At 40.6% G+C, this 18,651-nt stretch overlaps 1 protein-coding gene across 1 annotated transcript in view; it reads left to right on the top strand.

The window, feature by feature from the left end:
- The window catches only part of UNC13B (unc-13 homolog B), a 206,681-nt gene that overhangs the window by 80,631 nt on the left and 107,399 nt on the right, over nt 1-18,651 (top strand). Inside the window, exon 10 of the mRNA XM_058824327.1 lies at nt 82-172. Within this exon, the coding sequence (XP_058680310.1) occupies nt 82-172 (91 nt within the window). The remainder of the gene's footprint in view (nt 1-81; nt 173-18,651) is intronic.

Below are 18,651 nucleotides of genomic sequence, written 5' to 3'. Positions count from 1 at the left end.
AGCTGTAACCAACCAACCAGAATCTTTAATGCTACAGGTAAGTATCTTTCATGTAGTGATTTCCTGTTTCTTGCTTTTCAGCTACCAGGGTGACATCGAGCCACCGCCGTTTCCTCCAGCAAGAGCCCGTTGGATTAGAGCCATTAGCAAAGTCCGACTGCAGCTTCAACAGGTAGGATGGAGTATTGCTTCTCTCCTTTTCTGAGCTGCTGTGGCCCAAGATTTCACTTCTTCTTCACTGTAAGGCACCTCTTACAGTTTTGATGTTTTGCAGACAAAAATTGTATCAAATGTATTGTGTAGGACTGCAGCATGTTGTGATGGTTTTAGGGCTCTCTGGTTCTACCAGACATTTTTAACATTATTGTGTGGAACTAGAGCTGAATATCAGAAAATATGCAGAAGCTGAGAAATTAGCTCTGAATTTGTAAATAATAACATAGTGTCTAGGACTTAAGTGGTTTATTCTAAATTGTTTGAAATTAAGACTTTTTCTCAAGGCAACTTGAGGATAGCTTGTTAGTTTAGTAGGAGTTATCTGTATTATTTGTCGTGTGAAAATGTTCCTTGGGAAACTTTGCATCAAATATTTTTATATATACTTATTGAAAGTGGGTGTATAGTAAGTCTTGGTATTTCCATCTCATGAAAGTAAGATTTAAAAATAAATACTCTTGATTTGGGAAGTCAAAAGGAAAAGGTTGTGACATTTTCTATAACAGTATAAACACTCTTGTTTTAGAAAACACTGTTTGAGAACCAAAAAAGTTGGATTAAAAAAAAAAATTCTTATGGTTTTATCCATCTATATGCCCACAGAAAGATAACATATGGTGTTCATGTTCTCTAGATTTTGCCTGCTAGCCCAAGTGCAGAGTTAATATATTTCACTTAGAAATACTACTTTCTTCTAGAGATCACTTGTTTTGTTTTTATAAAAGATTTTACAGTATCTGTCACAATCAGGACTTTCTCTTGTGGATTTTTGCAAATTTTCAAGAACTGATTGTTGTTGTTACTTTGCATCTTGGGAGGCAAAATAGATTTTCTCTTGTTTTATCTGGATTGTAAATGCTTTTTCATCTAACAATGGCTTCACTTCTGAGTAGAGAGGATTTGGATCAAAAACTCTCAGTATGACATGGAAAGTGAAGAACACCACTAGTATTTAAGAAGAAATGAGCTTCTGCTATGATTTTGTAGAGTATGCAAACAAAACAGTTTAATTCTCTGCCATATGGAAAACAAGTGCACAGACAAGGGACAAGAGATTCCACACCACCTATCCATGAATCTCTCTCTTTTTCTGAGAGAATAGAAGGGCCATAAGGTGATTCACCATTGGTTTGTGATTCTGCTGAATTGGAAGGATAACATGCTTTGGGATGATACTGAAACAGTAGTTTAGTTTGGATAGCAAAATGTCATTATTTGCTTTGCCTTGACCACTGCTGACGACTATGGATCAAATTTTCCCTTAAACCAAAAAACGTAGGAATTGGAGCTTTCTGGGAGGCTGCTCTGGGGCTTAGCTGCCTTTTCTGTCCCAAGACTTTTCCTTACCTCTGCTCTAGGTCTCTCTTGTTCCATATAAATCCATGTCTTGTGATTAGGACACGGAATACTGGAATAATAAAGGGCTACTGCAAAAACAGGACAAAGCCCCACTTGCTCTTCTTGTGTTAACTAGATGACCCTTTTTCTTTTAGTCTTTTCTTGACAGGATTTTTAGGCACTTTCCATCAGCCTGGCTTTTTTTTTATTCTCTCTCCTACTCATTTCTTTATTTTCCCTGAAGTGCAGTGTCCAAAGCTGAATGTAGAAATCCAGCTGCAAGCCTGCTCATGTGCACTATAGGGCAACCAAGACTTTGTTCTCCTGTCTGTGGTCCTGATATTCCAGGATATACTGGCTGTCCTGCTGTGATGGTGCTTTTTTTATCACAGGCTATTACTGATGTATAGTTAGCCTTTTACACTTTGCAGAACTGAGGTTCCTTCTGAAAAAGAGTTTTGTCTGTTGTTGCATAGCCTATCTTGGTGTTGGATTACAGCTAAATTATGGCTTTGCCTTGTCCTTACAGAAGATGTTTTTTGTTGGTTTTTTTTTTTCCATTTTGTAAGCACTTTGTTGTCTGTATCTTCTTTACCATTTACTCGAATAAATAATTCAGGTTGTCTGTGACAAAACCAAAGCTGATGGCTTGTGAGCTACCAGAGTTGCCTGAGGGATCTTTCTCCATACGTTCTTTGAATTTGGCTGCCATGATTATCAATTTTTTACCAGTATGTTTGCATCTATTTTAACAGCTTCATCCAGATCACAGAGTATAAAGGTTCTATTATTCTCTCTCTACCCCTTAGAATAATTTAGCATGTCATAGAAGGAAGTTAATGCATTTGACACAGTTCTACTCTTGATGAAACCCTGCTCACAGTTATTTCTCTCCTTTTCATGTTCTAGAAGATTTGCAAATAAATTGATTATTTGTTCCAGTCTTCAATCCCCAGGGACCTGGAGTGTGTGAAGTTAGTGCTTTTATAATTATACAAGGCTTTCTCTTATTATTTTTTAAGCATAAATAGTTGCTTTGTCTTTTTCAAATCTTCAAGCGTGTTGCCTGTTTCTCAAGTTCTTAGTGCTTAGTGATTATCAGTGTTGCAACATGGAACCTCAGGATAAATGTTTATCAGAGCCCTCTGACTAAACAGAGATAAGGTGGTTATTTCTTTTTTTCTTTACTGCAGCCTCTTTTTAATAACTTTCTAAACCTTTTTCCTTTAAAAACTCCCCCACAACAATCCACTATTAATTCTGTCACCTGCCTGACTGCGCTTGTCCCTTTCACTAAAGACCTGAAGCAATTAGGGCATCAAATTTCCAGCATTCTTAATGCCACCTGATGATACCTTTTCCTATGAATGGCATCCATCCTTTATTTGTCATATTTTGTATTCGTTGCTCGATGTTTAATTTTCAGCCTTTTGATTTCTTTCCTGTGCAATTATTTTTGTCCTTAAAAACTTCCTCAGGAAGAGAGTTCAAGCCCTCCTAGAAGGCAGGAGATTTCTTCACTGGGGCAAGTTCTGACTTTTGTCCAGTGATGCTGTTTCATCAGCTTCCTGAACTCCCTGGTCCTTTAAGCGTCTTTCTCTTGAGCTCCAGACACTCAGTTTTTATTAGTTTGTGTTCTTGAATCACCTAGTGTTTTCTAGCTTGTCTAATTCCTTTCCTTCTAAGGTATCAGGGTGACTCTCACAGTTTCCTCAGATTTATTTGCATCCTCATTTCTCTCTGCACTTATGCTCAAATCTAGAGGAGCATCTCTGCTATTTGCTTTCCGCGCAAGTTGAGTCATCAGTTTCTCCACAGATTTTGTTTGAAAGTCAGTGATGCAAAGGCAGACTTTCAGATAAGGATCAGGATTTTAAAGGTCCCTGTGGCGATAGTCAAAGCAGGTAATTCTCTTGGTAGCTAGAAAAGACCCTGTCTCATTTCTCTGGTCACTGTATTAACATCTTTCCATCTTCTGTCAGTGCCTAAGACCTTTCAAGAGGACTATCCTTGTTTGTTCCAGCACTTCAGAGCACGTGGTTATCTCCTTAGTGTTGGAACGGATGTCTCCAGCACATTTCTGCGTTCCTCCTTCTCCATGTGCTGTAACATTTCATGAACACGCATAGAGCTCCACCTCACAGATCTGAGGGGCTGGACTCCTATCACATAGACAACTGGAATGATTCTTGCAACCCTTAATTGTTAATGATCTGACTGAAATTTGAAACAATAAAGAAAAAGTCCAAAAAAGAAAAAGACACCCAAGAAGTTTCCATACATGATATGATTATAAATCCCCTAAGCAATTCAGCCTCCTACCTGGGAAAAGATTAATATTCATGTGAATAATGTACATGCATCCTACATTCTGACCATGAGTCAGAGAAATGTAGTATTTTAATTAAGACGTGACAGTTACAAAATGGCACAGGAATTTGTTACTGTGCATGTTTAAAAAGCTTTGTTGTAGCATGCACGTACGTTTTGTTCTTCACTTCTGCTGTTTTTCTTGTTCTCTTTCTCTGTGAAGAGGAAACTTAATTATGCTAGAATCAACTAGGGTTTTCAGCCCTGCAAGGAATGACTCAGTAATCCTCACCTTCACACTTAGAACTTTGACTACAAAGAGAGATTAATTGATAGTTCATCTGCTGCAGTCCCTCAGTGGGAGCTTCTTTTCCAGAAGAAGAACAAACACGTAGCTATTGCATCTTCAACTTGCAGCCCTCAGTAACTGAAATAGCCTCCAGCTAAGGACACAGCTATGTGACTTCTAAAATTATACAAATTTGAATCTGACTTTTGTATAACAAAAGAATTGGCAGACCAAAGAAGAGCAAAAATTCAGTTAAATCATCAAGTTAGTTCTCTTACCAACTGTTTTAAGTATATTTAAATATTAGTCGAGGGGATGGGATCTGGGATTTTCTCCACTTATATTGAATTTGTTGAGGGGGAAAAAGTCTTATGCATAATTTTCATCTCTTTGTCAGCATCTTAAATACATTAATTGACTTGTTTTTGTTTCAAAACCAACGTAACAGAAGCAGTGTTTCCTCCTTTTTTAAGTAATGCCATTGTATACCAATTATTTTGATTTAACCTTTGTCTTTTCCCTATTCCCTTAAATATCAATAGTCTTTTTCTCTTGACTGATACCTAATCAGGTCACAAACTGAGATGGCAGAGGCAGTTCATGACAGTAGTTTTCTGGAATATGAAGATCACTTGCAGTCGCAGGTTCTAAACAGGGTTTTCCTGTAGTGTTGGAGGTACCCAGTCATATCCTTCGCCTGATTTTCTCATGCTCTATGGCTTCGCCTCTGATCAAGCACCTGCAAATATTTAAGAAACATGAGGGTCTCAGTTTTAAAACCCTGGTCCTGGGAGGGTGATGTGTTGGTGATTTTGTAGTGTGAACTCTCTTTTGGTTTTGAGAAAGCAAGCTGTTGATGCAAAGCATCACTATTGCCTTGATAAGCAATGGTGGGATGTCCTAAGGAGTCCTTGCTGGACTTAAAGTCATGGTGAAGAGACCAGCAGGGTCTGGTGCCAGTTTTGGTTGCAACTTTGATTGTATGTTGTCTGCCTGTCCCTGTGTGAAATCAGCCTCCACATCTGAACCCAGGCACTCTGATCTGTAAAACCAAGGACTGTGCACCTGTGGAAAACAAACTGTTTTGAGCTACTCAGTAAAAGACTGGAAGCTGTCCCTTTCTACCTCTCATGAATCTTGCAGTCCATGCAATAATTTACTTTTGGCATTTTATTTTCCTTAAGCTTTGTTGCCTAGGTGTCTCTTTATCAGTCCCGTGAAGATGAGTAAGCTCTGCATTTTCAAAGCCTCCCACGCAGTGGCAAAGAAGCAAACTGAAGCACTGTGACTCTTAACAGAGAGTTACTAGAAACTTCTCTTCATGCAGAAAAAGTACATCTCCAGTTAAATATCTTCCTTCTTTTCTATCTAATGATCTGTGGAGGTTATCTTAACCTCCACCAAAATACCAACATTCCTGATCAACTGTTTAGGGATCAGTGTTGGTGGGGATCTGTAGAACTTTTTTGGTGGTCATGAATCTGCTGCTCCTACCCTCAGGTGGAAATCCTGTTGGTCAGGCATGATCCGAGGGTTGCTGCCAGCAGTACTGCAGGCTGTCTGCTGTTAGGTGGCTGTAGTAGTCAAATCCTTTCTGAAAATGCAGCTTTTAGATCTATTAGGGATTGCACAATAGTTATTTAGAAAGCATTCAAATACAGAAGTACTGGGGACTATCTCCTCATGCCATAATCTTGGTTCTCTCTGTTGCATCTGAGTTTGCAGGCTGGCAGGTCTTGAGACACTCCAAAGCCCTCTGTGCCTTTCCTGAGGCAGCTTTTAGTGTGGGGTGATTCCCTGGGGTTTGACCAATTTATGTCTGTTGTTGCGTCTCTGTCAGGAACAGTTCAGCTGACAGGCTGTGCTCAAATGGGGGAAAGCTTCTTTCTTCTCCAAATGTCTTAAATAAAATACATATTCACGTCTGTTTGGAATAAAAGCCATTTTTATTTATCCTTTCTGAGATTCCCTAAGACTCTATAGGAAATAATATAATTTTTTACAACGAACATTAGAGCAAAGCAATAATTATTTGGATGTACACACCAGAAAATAGTGTTGTGCCTTCATTAGCTACTGTTGTGATTTTTGAGCTGGTGTTTGATAACCTTACCTCCAGTGGAAAAGATCAGCAGCCTTTCCCCTTTTAGAGTAGTTAAGAGAAATAGTCTCTTGTGAAGCAATGTGGAATGTTTTCCATGGTGACCACAGCAGCTTGGAGCCTGCTCAGTTGCTCTTTCTGCAAGCTTCTCCAAACATATCAATATATTGACATCTCTGCTAAAGCCCAGTTTTGGTGTTGATGTTCTGTATCCCCTGGCACACTGGGCATCGGTCCCCTTCAATTTTCTCAATATCTTCTTGTTGGTATTTAGAAAAAATCCCAAATGAATTCAGGTGGCTTTGCTTTTTTAGACCCGTGCTGTAAACTGCACATAATCTGTAAGTCAAAATTAATTTGAAGCCTTTAAATAGGAATCCAATATCAGTTTGCTTTTCTTCTGAAGTTTATTCCATTTATTTCCTTAAAAAAAAGAGTAGGTGTTTGTGCAATATCTGGGATACAGTTTGCAAACATGGTGTGTTCCACAATCAGGTGCATCTCTTTCTTTGTGGCAGTACTGCACTTTATGTTCAGGTAATCCACTTTGCTGAACTCTGTGCTTCTCTAAGGTCATAATGACAGCACTGGTTGCAAATGGACTGTCATGTACCTATTAATTTTTTTAAGGTAGGTATGTCTAGAATAAGGGAGGAATAGGACTCTCGTTCCTGATCTAAATACTGAGTGACACTGAGATTTTGAGCTAGGTTTGCCCTGGTTTACAAAAATGCATTGACTGCTAAGATGTAACACTCCTTCAGGCGACTCTTCTCTGCACTCCCTCAACTGTTTGAACATCTTAGATCAAAGAAATATTCTCATTCACATTCGTTATGGTCCTGTTATGCAAGTTTTGATTGTGACAAGTTGGTGTTTTCTGAAGTAAAAGGTATCTTAGTCACTTCTGTTCCTCTCAATGCAAGTGTATCTCTGTTGATCAGAGAGCAAGATGTGGGTGGCAGCAGTGCGCTGGTGAGGTGGATAGATGAGACCTTTGTCTTGTACAACTCCTAGATTCTTGCTGAGACTGTGTATCCATGATTTCTGCCTTTTTTTCTCTGGCAACATTTCTCATAGGCTGTCAGGTGACAGCAGTTTCTGTGGCGGTTGTGTACAGAAATGACCTGAGTGTGGTAGGCTGAAGGAACTGGCTGTGTGCACATAGCTCATCCCTCTGAACTGAGGTAAACTACAGTAAGCTCTTTTCTCTTGTCTGAAGCTGCCCAGCTTGCATTTGCATTTGTACCAAGACTCTTCCAGAAACCTTCTGATAGTATTTTCTCAGGACCTGCTGTAGTGGTGAATCTTTCAGTAAAGATGAAACCCAAATCTGTATGAAGAGTGGACTGAGTCCTCTAAAGGCCATAGAACAGCACTAGAAATGGAGCTGAGACAATCATTGCCACCTTATGCAAAACTCCTCCCTTTGCACCTTTTTTTGTGGCTATAATGGTGAACAGAATTACAGCAGTGTGCTCCAGTGATAGAGGTTGCATCTGATTTGAAATGGGGCACAGAAACCTGTGGTGTCCTGATCACCTCGACATGACACTCATGCCTGTACTTATCAGGAAAAAATTTGAGAGTTTCATCTGACACTGGAGTAAGCCAGTTGCTTCTGCTCAAAATAGGGGTGCAATGGGAGAGGTGGGTGGGGGAACTCCTACCTGCCACATACGCAGCCCTTAAAAATAGCATTGGCTGTTGGGAGAGCCAGACTTCACACTCTTATTTTTAAGGATCTGTGTGGGAGGAGGGGATATTTCCCAGTTCTGTGTATTACTGAAGCAATCTGTACAAGAAATGCTGCACCAGAGAGATAGCAGTGGGCTTCAGCTTACAAAGCACAAGAGTTTAAAAGATGAGCTAACCAGCACTGAGTGAGAGCATCATAAACGAAGCAATAACTATTCATGCAATGCTAGCAAATGCACTGAATAATAACATAACTTCATAGGAAAAGCCAGCAGGCCAAAATAAAAGGGCTAGGACTTGACAATTTTTGCTTTTAGTATTGCTTTTCTCTTAGTTGTTTCTTGTTTTCCAAGCTGTGTTGTTACACAACTTGTTTAGATGTAGGGCAGGGTTGCCTTGCATGCTTCTGAGCCCATTTTTGAAGTCCTGTATGGATTGTGTAACTGAAGTCTTCCAGTACCGTGCATCCAGATTGAAGTAAGATGATTGCTTTGTAGAAGTGATATTCAAAGGTCAAAAAGCCATTAAATTGCATAATACAATGCCTGAAGACATCAGTACTCCAGTTCTGCATGGTGCTACATGGCATGTAAAATCAAATCATAGAATCATAAGATGGCTTGCATTGGAAGGGAACTTAAAGATGATCTAATTCCAATGCCTCTGCCATGGCCAGAAACACCTTCCACTAAACCAGGTTGCTCAAAGCACCATCCAACCTGACCTTGAACACCACCAAGGAGGGGGCACCCACAGCTTCTCTGGACACTCTGTGCCAGTGCCTCACCATCCTCACAGTAAAGAATTTCTTCCTAATATCTAATCTAAACCTACTCTCTTTCAGCTTGAAACCATGTGTCTTTGTTCTGTCACTTGTCTTTCTCCATCTTCCTTTTGGGCTCCCTTCAGGTACTGGAAAGGCCACAGTCAGGTCACCCTGGAACGTTATCTTTTCTGGGCTGCACAATCCCAACTCTCTCAGCCATGATCTATCCCTCTGATCACCTTGGTGGCTCCTCTGTGCTGGCTCCAGCAGGTCTCTGTGGTTCCTGTGCTGGGAGCCCAGGGCTGGATGCAGGGCTCCAGGTGGGTCTCAGCAGAGCAGAGCAGAGGGGCAGAATCCCCTCCCTGCCCTGCTGCCCACGGGGCTCTGGGTGCAGCCCAGGACACGTTTGGCTCTCTGGGCTGGGAGTGCCATGGCTGGGCCATGTGCAGCCTCTCACCCACAGCACCCCCAAGCCCTTCTGGGCACGGCTGCTCTGGGGCTGCTCATGCCCAGCCTGGGCTGGTACCAGGGGCTGTCCCAGCCCAGGGGCAGCACCAGCACTTGGCCTTGTTACACCTCATGACATTCCCGTGGTCCACTCCTCGAGCTTGTCTGGGTCCCTCTGGGTGGCATCCCATTGTTCAGATATGTCAGAGTAGCATTTTTATTTTCTGCATAGCATTCAAGCAAATTGTGATGCAGGAAACAAATGCTGCCTATTAGGATGTAGTTCTTACTGAGTTAACCCTTACTGAATTAATAAGAACTTTCTTTGCATCCAGACTCATTTCATGGCATTCAGATGGGATTTTTAAGCCATCTAATAGACACACACGTACTGTCTGCTGTCTGCTCATATTTAGTCTGGATAGTTTTGTGACATTGTGGAGGACTGATCAGATGAGCTGGATTTGGGTCAAACTGTGTGTTCATTTCTATTGCTTTGATGGTTAATGACTGACACTTTCAAAAGGGATTTTCAGTGGTTCCCTGTTGGTTTAATTTGAAATCTGGAGGTGGTAAAGGTGGGACAAGTTCTTCCTTTCCTTGGTTTTTGAATCTGTAGGAAAAGGCCTGCAGCCTTTCCTGGCAGTCCTTAAGTTGGGTTTATAACACACCTCCTCTGCTGAAAGGCACTTAAGAACATCAGTGTATCAATTTCTGTTCTGCAGGAGGAATTTCCTGAGGTTGTTGACAGCTCTATCCTTTGTGTGCTGTAAAACTAAAGATAATTTAGGCATAAAGCTGGGGTGAAATCCCAAATGTAGCTTGAGATTCTCATCTGTTGCCCAAGTATGCAGGTACCAGAGGCTGTAAGGATTGAGGGAAATCTGAGTGCCAGTTTACTGGGGTGCTCTAGGCAGAGTGTCTCTTGCTGACTGGGTGGCTTTTGCTTTCAGGTTAGCAGGATGATGTAGTGCCAGGTGAGCAGTGGTGCTGCCCTCTGACTATGGGGATATGTACTCAAAACGGGAGTATCCTGCTTAAGCTGTGTTTATGCAGTGGATCAATAAGAGAGGGAAGGGCTCTTCTGGGTAAGTGTAAACTCATTTAGTCTGCCATCACTAGTAGGGCTGTAGAAATAGTTATGAAAAGAAAACTTTTCCTGGCAAATGGGAAATTACTAAAATTAATTGCTTTATGCTCCATGCTACACTGTGGCAAGCAAGGTAGGCAATAGGTCTCTTCTGCCTGTATTTCTCTAATATTTGTAATATGACATGTATGAATCAAATCAAATGATTTTGAGAAAATGGGGACTCTTGCAAACATCAGAGAATACAAGTTGGAGAGGGCAGCTCAGGGTGGGAAGGTGCTGAGGTTGTGTGAGATGAGACCAAACAAGTATAGCTCAGCTTAGTAGAGTGGAATCTAAGAGCAGATGTTGCTGCCATGTACTAATAGAGCATGGGAGTAAATATTGGCAAGTTTGCAGCTATTTAAGTTAGAGGTTCATGTTAGCACAAGAACAGAAGGCCATAAGAACAAACCCAGGCTAGAAATCAGAAAGTAATTTTATTAATTGTTAGTGAACAGCTTCCAAATTGGTTTCTTTGGCCTTTCTAATTAATCTAAAAGCAGGATTTTTTATGAATGCTATTATATGACAGTTGCCTGTGGGAGCAAAGAATAGGGACTTCATCATCCAGACAGCCTCTTAGTAGGCTGTCAGAAATGTCCATGGAACCACAGCCTCCGTCACTGTTCCTCATAGCGTGGCCTCCCTGTGTTCACTCTACCCACCTGCCTGCCTTTCCTGCCAAGCTGCCACATTGCAGGACCCTGTGGGTTTCCAAACACAACCAGAGGTGTGTAGGAAAGGTATTTGCTGCTTAGAAGCTCTCACTGAACTGAAATTGTGGAAATAATGTTGCAGCCCTTCTTGAGTGGCGGCTTTTCCATACAGTTTCACAGCAGATATTAAGGATGCTAGACTGCGTGAGGGGTTTCTTGAAGAATGGGTGTTCTTAGTGACTCATGCCTGGTAATGAACCTGTCACAGATACAATTTTGTTTTCTGACAAATATTCAAGTGGTAACAGTTCAGAAAATATGGTACACTTTGTAAACAGGTTTGTTCTTAAATCAGATTTTAGGAATTCCCTATGGGATTTCAATTTCTTTTTCAGGCAGTAAATTGCAATTGAATTCATAGTCATTAAAAGTTTTTTAAAAGCTAGCACTTGAAAATTGTTTTATAGGAGACCTTGAAAAGCAATAGAGACAAAATGAGGGACATGCACTAAAAAGGATATAATAGAGCTGTCCATCTAGGAGCAAATTTAGATAAATCAGTTCAAGACTCAATTCATTTAGCCTTACTTTAGTTAATGCTTTAGGTTGTTGCATACAAGAGTATTTGAAATACAAATAGAAATTGCTTTATGTGAAAGATCAGTTTATTTTAACCATGTCTCCATCTGGGTTTTATTTTTGTTAATGAGTCAATATTCACCTTGTATTTTAAGATAGCAAACACATTTTTGAGAAACTGTTATTGAGAAACTGAGAGTGCTAAATTTTAATGCAATTTATTTATATTTTTTCTATTTTTATTCAGTATATTATGTTAGTGCAACAGATTGAAATCATGCAAGTTTTTTTGTGGTATCTCATAAAACGGGTAGTTGAGGGATCCAGTTTTGTCTACACAAATACCTATGGATTGGCTGGTGTATTCACTGTGAATCTTGTTATGCCTAATTTAAGGAACTCAATTTTAAGCAAGTACAATTCTGCTTCATATTTTGTGACATGGATACATGATACATGTTACTCCTCCAAATTATATCACACTATTTTTAGCTTGCAGCAGTAATAGCTTGTTAATATACGACTGTTTACAGCTGCCAGAATCTCCCTTTTTAATCTGGCCTTTATGTCTGTTTCTCTGGGAGTTTGGAATGGTTTCTGTGTCCTGGGAGCAGCAGATACAGGAATAACCCCATCATCCCCATCAGTATTTGAGTGTGTGCTTTGGTCCAGCTGTGCTTGCCCCTCCCATCACAGACTTTTGCCACAGGGGCCAATTGGCCTCTCAGTGACTTGACTCAGGTCAGCTATGTTATCAAAGCCTGGTTTGTAGTGTAGTTTTCATCCTCTTGCAAAGGCTTTCTTAGTCCGGGCATTTTTAATTTTTTGCATTAAATTTCTTCCTCTGCCCCTCCCAGTTAGCTGAGCTGACTGGATTTCCAGAGCCCCTTAATTCAGGTCCAGTGTGAGCTTGTCAAATGCTTTCACTGGTGGTGTGAAAAGTGTGTCTGAGTTTATTAATATGGTTAATATTAATATGCTGGAGTTGACTTTGTCAGACCCCTGATGTGGCAGTTCTTTTTTTCTTGTTGAATGTCTGTGTTAATGGTGTCCTCAGAGACTGACAGAGGCTTGTGTGGGGTTTGCAGCAAGTATTTGTGGGACATTTGGGTTCATTAATCAACTGCTGCCTTCTGCAGGGAATATAAATACACAAAGTTATTCCCACCAAGAGAAAAACATATTACTTAAGCCAGGAGACATAAAGGTGAAGGTAGGATAGTAAACAATGTTTTTTCCCTATTTTTTGAAAGCTGGGGCATATGTAGCAATGAGAAGGAAAGTGCTGGTAGAGGACACAACCTGTTAGCAGAGGTAGCTGGACATTGATTTGTAGGGTTTTTAGTTGTTATTCCCCTGCCATGTTATTACATGACGCTGGACAAGCCACTGTGGCTTTTGAAAGTATTTTCCATTTCCTCTTTCTCAGATCCATGAATTGATTTCTGGTTATTTGATGTAAGATTCTGGAAATGAGTTGTCAGAGCAGTAAGTGAAGTAGCTGAAAAGCTGGACTTTTAGTGCTTGATATGCTCCCAACTTAATTACTTTGAGAAATCTGGGGTTTGTTGTCCTAAGATGAGTGTTCAGAGAAGAAGCTCTTGACCTGATGCTGCCCTTGTACTTCAGTTGTAGTGGGACTTTTTAACTTCACAGGTATGCTGTCAAAACACCAATTAAGCTTGAATTACTTTAGTAATATGATGAGGAGCGCCCCTTAGCTCACTGCATGTAATGGTGGTGTAACTGTAATGGTAGGGTCTGGCTGTGATGATTTAATAAAGCATGCCATCCTGCTTTGAGTAACACCAAGGAAACAATGTTAAATAGTTTCTTGTTCAGTGAGCAGAAGTTCACCCTCTTCTAGCTGAGAACGGAGGTTTACCTTCAACCAGAGTAAGAATTGTGGAAGTTCATAGAGGATCAAGGCACTTACTTCCTTCAGCCAAATCCCTGTGTGTTGGACTGACCTTGCAGAATGCATGGACAGTTTTGTGAGAGGCAATTTCCATGTTCTCACTGTCAAGCTCAGGTTGGAAAAATGGGCTCTGCAGTATGTGAACTAAGCTGTTGTGTTGTGGGAAGCAGGGTTGTCCTGCAGACCACCCATGGGGAGTAATGTACCCTCATGCCTCTTAGCCAGCTGTATGTGTTACCGTATAGATAGGCTCTGAAGGATAAAGAGCAACAAAGCTGAGGTGTGAAGAGATTAACTAGACCATCTATCTTCTTCAAAATCATCCCTTTAAAATGGGTGCACTTCCACTCGTTAAGACCTTCTGGGAAAGAGATTTTTTAGCTTCCCTTGATAATCAATCTCACTGTTGATTAAAAGCTTTTCCAGGTGTCTAACCTAGCTTTCCACTGCTGCAAGTTAAGTCTGTTATTTCTTTTTCTGTGTTTACAATAGAAATGCTGAATAGTTTACTTCCCTTGTGCTTGCCTCAAGTTCATGTTGGAAAGCTGTTATGTCTGCTTGAGGTCTACATTTCATATAATCTGCAACCTTTCATTCCCAGGTTTCTTGATCAAAAAAGCAATTACAGCTCCAACTGAGAATATAATTACAGGTTTTTTTTCTACACACAGCACATGTCTGTGCCCAGATGCCTTTGCATTTTAGGGATGCTGATTATTTAATTAGATGTGCAATTAACGCATTGATTGTAATTTTCCAATTTCGTAGGATATCAAGTCCTTATATTTTGGATGCTGTTAGAGGGGAGAGACGTGTAATTTGAAGGAGGAGGCAGCAGAGGGAGAGTTTTCTCTGCTGTAAATGCTTCTATGCTGCCTGTTGACTTAAGGTACTTAAGCTGACTCTAGTCTAAAAACCAGCATAATATTTTAATAGCTGTTTTCAGAATGGGGATATCCAGCTGATTAAAAGTTTCAAGTTGTCTGAGTTGCAGAAGGCACCATCATTTTTTCAAGAGTCCATCTTCTAATTGTACTTCATAATTAAAAGTAGAGAATGATCATTCAGCTAGAGGAGAGCTTCTATATTTTCAGATGGGCAGCCAAAACCCAGGACAAGAGGTCTGGGGTTATCCTGATGTTTTCAGGAGTATGTAAAGAAGATTTTATGTCTGTCTTTGCTGGGGCACAAGGAGACAACATGCTTCCCACAACCTGTCACCTGAGACAGCTCTGCTTTTAAAGTCTCATCACCCTGATTTTGAAGGCTGGTGTGGGCTGTGACGAGTGGGGTTGGCATTGTGTCGGCGACAGCTTCTGAAAGGAGCGTTGTGTCTGGGAGCCAAGCCTTGTTGGATCCTACTGAATGAGGAATAAAGTAGCCTTTTCTGTAAGTGCGCAGAGCTGGTAGTGTTTGGGGTTTTTTGTATCCCAAAATCAAAAATGCAAACGTCCTCATCAAGAACAAGAAGGGGATGAGCAGGTTTAGCACTTGCCTTTAAAGTGCTAAACCTCACATCTCTGAGGAAAGGCATTGCCATTGTGAGTAACTATGATGGCTGTAAACAAATTAAATAGAGGATGATAATATGAGGGTTTCTGACTTTATGACCAATACTCTTAAGGATTTTGCACATTAGGACTTCTCATGTGAGATTATATCTGTTCAGCCTCTGGAGGAGTTTTTTGAGTGGTGCAGTAGCAGCAGCCTCAGAGGGACAGATGGGAGAATGCATTGCAGGCAACTCAAAGGTCTCTGGTTGCTGCCTGACTGATAAAGATTGCCCTAAACTTAATCTGTGAAGGTGTAAAGTTTGTAGCTCCTAAAAAATATTAGTGCAGTGTTAATTACTTTTTTTATTAACTTCACAAAATCCAACTCTTTGAATCTTATTACATTCCTGGCCTTGGAAGTACTCTTCATTCTCAGGTATGTTAAAGTCTTTGGTTCTGTGTGTTCAGATATGTTGGTATCTCAGGGTTCAGGAGATGTCCTTACAGTTGGATGATGTTACATATGGAGTGTAAACATCTTTACTGTAGAGATGAGTCAGCCAGTGGTTTGGTCTCAGCCATTCACAACAAGTGAACTGAGGTTGCCTGTCTTTGGAACATAAAAAGTCCTAATAACTCTAATCTGTAGCATTTTTTTCAATGAGCTAGTACCATTCTCATTGTCTTTCTATAAAGAAAATAATTAGCTTGTATGAGAGAAAAAAAGATACTTTTCAGAGGGTGAGAATCCTGGAAACTTTGGGGAAGATTATCTCCTTAATTTTCTTTAAGTCCTTCAATGTAATTTCAGGCCATTATCAGTTTCCATGGTGCTCAAGGTGCTGTGTGAAGTACCTGTGCCTTTCTTCCCTTCCAAGTTTGTATGTTGCCCTTGCCCTAGCCTTTCCTAGAGGGAAAAGAAAGTCATTAGTGCTTTGAATGGCACTTTATTAAATTGTTCTTTCATCTGACAGCAACATCTTAAGTATATGTTTCATGAATGTATTCTGGAGCTGCTGTAATGACAGCAGCATCATTGACAGGGCAGTTTAAAATGCCTGAGAATATACAGTCTCATCTCTTCCAGGCTCTGTCTCAGCAGCACTGCTTGGGTTGTGTGATGCACAGTTCCTCAGAGCTGGTATTCATTGAGGACAGCTGCCAAACAGCAGGAGGTCACTGCTTTTTCATTAACACTTCGTCTTTAGACTCATGATTGATTTAATCTTCTTGTGCCTTTGAAGAAGATAATAAATAGCATGTTTTCACTGCTGAATAAATTGATAAACTTTACTCTGTGTATTTGAGCTTGGGAGGTCTAGTGCAGCCCTAAACTTAGGCTGCCTTACTGAGAGCTCTGTCTTTAGGGAGATGCAGCAGGCAGTGTCATCTGGGACAGATGGTTCTTATATTTTCTCAGTGAAGTAAAAAATTTGTTTTAGAGAGCTTTTGGCTCAGAGATGTCCAAGGCCATTTGTGAGATGAATTAAACCTGAGAGTGAGTTGGGCATTTTTCTCTGCAGTTCTAGACAAGCTTTTCTCCATTGACTTTTCTGTCTTGACTTCCCCCACCTTGTTTCTTTGTTTCATCTCTCTGTGAAATGTTTTTATCCTCTAATTTCCATAGCCACTTACTTTTCTACTTGCCCCAGACCAAGTAGAAATGTTCTTGCTTGTCTTGCTGCAGGGAGAAGGGGCCTAAGTGTGTGAGAGGGTGAAGCAGTACCTTGAAGAGTGCTTGAAGAGTGCTCATTTTCTTTTGGTTAATCCACTCGTGCTCATGAAGGAATTGCTTACTTTTTACAATTTTATTAGTAATTCAGTACTTTACAGGAAGTTGGAATGAAAAAGATAATGAGGATTAAAAAAGAAGAAAGGGTAACATATACCTCGCAGACATCAAAGCATTTGGCCTATATAGCTAAGCCAGGCTTTATCAGTTTTAATAATTCCCTGCTGGCTCAACCTAAAATTAAAATCTGTTGGTGAATTAAAAAATTGCCGAAGAAGTATTTAAATTTTTAAGTGGAAGTTTATTTCTCTAGTAGAAAACAAATAACTCAGTGCTGTGAGCCTTAAGGTAAAGCATACACTTTCTCATAGACTTTTTTATGTGCAAGTCATGCCTATTTTACTCATGAAATTATCTTAATTATTTCAGAAAAAAATCTCTGACAAACAGAGTCTGTCTCAATATCCTGCGCATTAGGTAAGGGGTTCTAAATATTTGAAAGATGTCATCTTCCTTTTTTCTGAGGGCACCTGGTTTTTTATCTTTTTTAGCCACATTGTGAGCTATGATAAGGGCAGTGACATTTCCCAGCACTTCATTGCTCATGACCTCCTTTAGTAATGTCTCTATATTCTGTTTATTGAGAATTGTTCACTTTTCCATGTGTTTTTCTCTCCTGTTCCTGTAAGACAGCCATGGGAACATTGGTATTTTATGCGGTGGTGTTTAGAAATTTGCATGGGCTCCTTGTGTCTCAGGAACTGTGGCTGGAGCATTGTGTTTGACTCCAGTATATTTTTGACTTTGATGTATTACTGTCTTGTACTGATGGCTGCAGAGATGGGCATAGACCAAGGAAGGAAAAGATGGGAAGGACCAAGGCAGTGATGGCAAGATGATTTGGCTCCACTTATTGTAGGATTCTTGGAAAGAGTAAGGCATTTAAAAGCCTGTGAGGCTGTCTAGTGGATGCTTCAGGTGCTGTAGAGTGTTAATGTAAATTAAAAAGTGTCTGATGCATACCTACTATTTTATTTTTAAACTACTGCTGTGTAAGAGACCTCTCTCAAGATCTTTCTCATCTTACTCATAGGCAGAGCTTTGAAGATTCTAAGTGCTGTTCAAACCCTGGATTGCATTTTATTTTCTCAGATGGGCAGTCTTCATCCTTATGTGGATGAATTTGATGCAGAGCTTCAACTCTGAGCTCAAGGGCTATAATTGCTGCGTTTAGTAGAATCATTCCTATTGCAGTCAGAGTCAGTGCTTCAGTTGGGCAAGAATCCTGCTTACCTGGCAGAATGCAAACATATAACCCTGAGATGCTCAGGGTCAGACTCTTAAAATCCTTTAAAGCTAAATCACTTTTCAAAATCTGACCTATGCTCCCTGCCCTGCAGCAAGGGAAAGAGCAAAAATGAGAGGGTGTTCTGGGAGATGGAGGATGCAAGTGACCATGAGGAACATCAGCCTCTTAGAGGATCTGAAAGGAGGTTGGTGGCATGATTTCTGTGCCTGGCTGAAAGGGGCAGTGCTGTGGCTGCACACGGAAAGAACAGGGGTACAGTTCACCAGTGGTGCTGCTGAGACAAAGTATTGTGAACTGTGACATTAGTCCATATGTGAAACCTGTTAGCCAAAACAAACAAATGAGCTGGGACACTAGCCTGGCTGCTACCAGCTGGCACTACATTAAGGTGCTGGGATGGAGCAGTGGGAGCAGAGGGTTGAAAGTGCCAGGAGAATATACACTGCATTGGATATTCTCCTGCATTGAATATTGCACTGCCCCAGGTGAGGGCAGGACAGGGAGCACAGTGATGCTTGTGGAAGAAGTGGTGAATAAAACTTGATATTTGTGTAGGTACGATATTGAAGGGGAAGTATCGTTCACAGCAAGGCTGGCTCATGAGGAGGTAGGAGGTAATTGAACAGATGGGAGGATAGTGGCATTTCCACAGCTAAGTCATATAGGC

This window comes from Ammospiza caudacuta, chromosome Z, assembly GCF_027887145.1.
Source record: "Ammospiza caudacuta isolate bAmmCau1 chromosome Z, bAmmCau1.pri, whole genome shotgun sequence".
Lineage (NCBI taxonomy): Eukaryota > Metazoa > Chordata > Aves > Passeriformes > Passerellidae > Ammospiza > Ammospiza caudacuta.
This window is presented reverse-complemented; position numbering and strand designations above follow the sequence as displayed.